The sequence below is a fragment of the Etheostoma spectabile genome, chromosome 5 (genome assembly GCF_008692095.1).
Source record: "Etheostoma spectabile isolate EspeVRDwgs_2016 chromosome 5, UIUC_Espe_1.0, whole genome shotgun sequence".
Lineage (NCBI taxonomy): Eukaryota > Metazoa > Chordata > Actinopteri > Perciformes > Percidae > Etheostoma > Etheostoma spectabile.
In genome coordinates, this window is record NC_045737.1 from 22,131,105 (window position 1) to 22,134,861 (window position 3,757).

At 43.9% G+C, this 3,757-nt stretch overlaps 1 protein-coding gene across 3 annotated transcripts in view; it reads left to right on the forward strand.

Moving 5' to 3' along the window:
• The window catches only part of sh2b3 (SH2B adaptor protein 3), a 133,620-nt gene that overhangs the window by 47,117 nt on the left and 82,746 nt on the right, over nt 1-3,757 (forward strand). For 2 of the 3 annotated variants that reach the window (XR_004332243.1, XM_032517265.1), the window contains exon 2: nt 2,436-3,632. Coding sequence is in view for 2 of the 3 variants with exons in the window: in XM_032517265.1 (XP_032373156.1) it covers nt 2,463-3,632 (1,170 nt within the window). In the remaining variant the exon portion in view is untranslated. Of the gene's footprint in view, nt 1-2,432; nt 3,633-3,757 lie in introns of all 3 variants that reach the window. The other variant, XM_032517266.1, reaches the window with a different exon arrangement.

The window sequence follows — 3,757 nt, forward strand, 5'->3', positions numbered from 1 at the left end:
TTAATATTAGTTATACTCAACCTATTTTCATTTATATATTTGATTACAATGTCACAGCTCTGTTACACTTATATTAGTAGATCGTTGATCAGCTGTTTCTTTGTGAAGAGAGAGAGTGAGAGAGGGGGGTGCACAACAATCAGCTGTTTTTCCGAAGGGATAGTCAACAAGTCGGTTCTTTAGATCAAACTGTGGTCCCCACTACGTTTTCTTGTCTTTGTTTTTGGTAGTTATGCCTTTGGTGTAGTTTCATCAGCCTTACTACTCTGTGATTTACTTTTCCGCTTCTTAGAATGGATGATTAAGTTAGACTTGATGTTTTTTGTTCAGATATTGAAGCATTGATGTTGTGCTATTTTTGTGGTAAGCTAGTTTGTTTTTGCAGTAGGCACACTGTACAGAGTTTTCGTTTAATTACGTTTGAACTGATTCCAAACTTTGGACACTTTTTTGTTTTCTCCAGCCTGTCTCTTCTCTCAGCCCCTTACGCGCTTTCTTAATTTTGTAATCAGTCTTCATGGCATGTGTCACAAGCAGAGTCAGCCCGGTGTGCGACAGTGATAATTTTCCGTGCACAATACAACGTTGGTAACATTAATTAAACAAAGCTTCGATTTTGCATCAAGGATTTTTAATAATCAAAGTATTCGAGTTACTCAAGGAATCGTTTCAGCCCTACTGGATAGGTAAGAGATTATTTACTGTAGAAGAATAGGACTGTTGAATGTTTTTGACTTTTTTCTGGGAAGAATGGTGATGGCAACATGGAGCTTTGACAATACTGATGATGTTTTCATGTGGCCAATGAGGCAATATGTCCATATTATAAGCAAATCCTACAGGACTTTACAAAAAAAGAGAAGCCTACTGAGCTTAAACTAATAAGCATACATAAGTATGCAGCAACAGAGGCAGAGAAGTGAAACAAAGCACAGAGAATAACAAGTTGCAGAGACAAACTGTATGGCCATGCTGTCGTAGGCCACCAGAGTACTACCATGTCCCCCCAGAAAACCTTAGAAAAATCGATGTTTACTATATAATCACAGCATCCATGTTTTGAGGAGGCATGTAACCTGCCTGTAGTTCCTCCTTTCTCTCCTTTCATTTGCTATCACATCTTTTACAGCCTGCTCTCAAAGAAATGGAAAACGTGGGAAAAAAAGCCTCCAGAAGAATTAATGACATTTTGACAGTCTAACAGCACGCTGTAAGCCCAAACTGCCAATTGGACAGCGACACATTCTGAATTATCACCAAAAACGTTTTGTAAGCTTTTTGGAGTCAGAGGTTTAGACGAGCAGCAGCGGGGTTTTAGGGGTAAACAAACATGTTGTATCATCATCCGCTGCATATGGAGTGAGAACATGATCTTACCCTAACATCCAATGCACAAAGGTCACTGTGGTACCAGGTTTGTTCTTTTTTTCAAATAATTTACCAAACAGAATTTGGGGAAAAAAACCTCATCAGGCTAAGGCTACAACGGTCTTAGGTCAAGTTTTTTTTGCCAATTTATTAGCTATGTTATCAACGTTGTTTTTTTTAAATACAGAGAAAGAGAGGAATCAATTGATCACAGTCCTTGTAGTTGGCAAGAATGATGAAGAAGAAAAAGCAAAAAGAAAGCAGAAGGAGGATTGAAACAGAACATGTAAACACACAAACACACAGATGGCCGAGTAGGCAGTGTGGTTGATTGAGAAATTTTAACTGTACTTCCTCAAGTCAGGGCCTCATTCAGTGTCTGGCCAAATTATTGTTTTCATTCAAATCAAATAGTCCAGTCTCTGTCATCCATATTAGTGCAATTTAGAAGTGATTTTAATAATTTTTATTTACTCCACTTCACTCTTCTCATTTTTTCTCTTCACTTCCATACTTTAAGATTTCTGAAAAGTATACTTAAATTATGCACTTACAGTGTTTTTGCTGTTGATTCAATTGACAGTTTTTTCCACAAATTGAATGGTTACCAATTGTACTTTGACTGAACTGCGCCCGTCCTTCTCTATCAAGATACTCAGGGACTGGTTGATTGCCAGAGATTCTTTGCAGGCCCATGTAATCCAATTTGGGCTGTTTAAGATGGAGCACAGATAAAATCAGTCTTTTGGCTGTCCTTTCTCAATGTTTAAACTGTTTCAAACTTTCAAGTACAAAAATACTCAGACTGTTCAGCCAGTTCCATCTTTAATGCTCCAGTTCTTGCACAAAACTCATAATCTACATTATCTTGATTTGCCTCTAATCACATTTCCATATCTCTCTGTTTGTCTCTTAATCATCTTTTTTCTTCATCTTTTCTGAACCGTCCATCCCTCCACTCTTGTCCCCAAATCAACCTCTTGACCCCCACCTTCTCTATAACCATGCCATTTTTCTTTTCCTCTTCCTTTTTCTGTCAATTTCCAACCTTCTTTTTCTCGCAGCAGTGATTCTCAGCCGGTCTGGTAACTGCAATGAATGGTAACACTATCCATCCAGCCAACACCACAACAGCAGGAGGATGTCCAGGTGTGGCAGCGCCCCCAAGAGGCTGGAGGGAATTCTGTGAGCTGCACGCCATCGCCACAGCCCGGCAGCTGGCCGGACACTACTGGAGCTTCGCCAGAGAGCGGCCACAACATGACGTGCTCCCACCGGAGACCTTCTCCAAGCAGTTCACTGAACTCTTCCAGCAGCACTTTTGCTGCGAGGTCAACAAAGATGGCACTCCGCTCAGCCAGAACACATGCTCCACCGCTACCGGTAGTGCGTCCTCCACCACTTCAGTGGCCCCTCCCCCTCCATCACAGGCTGTGATTGGTCGATTGCGGATCACATCTTTGTCTGGGGTGCAGGACTATCGGGAAGCAGGTCGCCCAAGTGGAGGAGCTGCTCTGTTTACTGTGGTGTCACCAAAAGTGGAGCCGGTGGTACTGAGTCGGGAACAGGAGCAGCCGCTGGGATGTGCGGCAGGAAACCCGGTGGTGCTCAGAAGGTCAACTCGTAGCATCGGCAGCGGGTCGCTGCTGATTCGTAGCCGTAGCAACGAGGAGATCTCTGTCACGGATCGCCGTCAGATATCTGAACTGTACTCCTCTGACTCCTCGACCTCCAACTCCGCACACGCTGAGGTCACACATTTCTCCGTCAGCCAAATTCGGCAGACAGTGAGACGGCTTCTCAAGAAACGGCCCAGCCCCCCATCATCCCAGGACCTGTATCCTAGCAACCCCACAAACAATAACAACAATCCCCAAAATAATGGCAACAGAGTGGGTGCAGTTTCCTCCACTAATGAGGGAGTGTCATCCTCCTCCTCTTCCTCCTGTCTGAACTCTGAAGCCACTCCCCCAGCCTCTTCACACATGTCTGTGGCTGGAGTAGCCTCTCACTTCCTGGGTCGTTTGCGTAGGTTACGCAGTGGAAGCATGAGGCAGAGGAGGTCAGAGGTGAGCGGCTGCTGTAAAGAGGGGGTACTGAGGTACTTGCTGGTTGATGACACTATCTCAGACACTCAGCCCCGCTGGCAACGCTGCAACCTGCTGGTCAGGAGGATCAGGGATCCTCAAGTTGGAGGAGGAGAAAGAGGAGGAGGAGGAGGAGGAAGGGAGAGGTACCAGTTGGAGCTCTATGATCCCCCAAAGGTAGAAACATATGCTCATGCTTACACACATATTTTATTTAAACCAAGAAATGATTGGCTGACAACATCATGGTTGTAACTGTAGTCTTGTAGTGTGTGTGTGTGTGTGTGTGTGTGTGTGTGTGT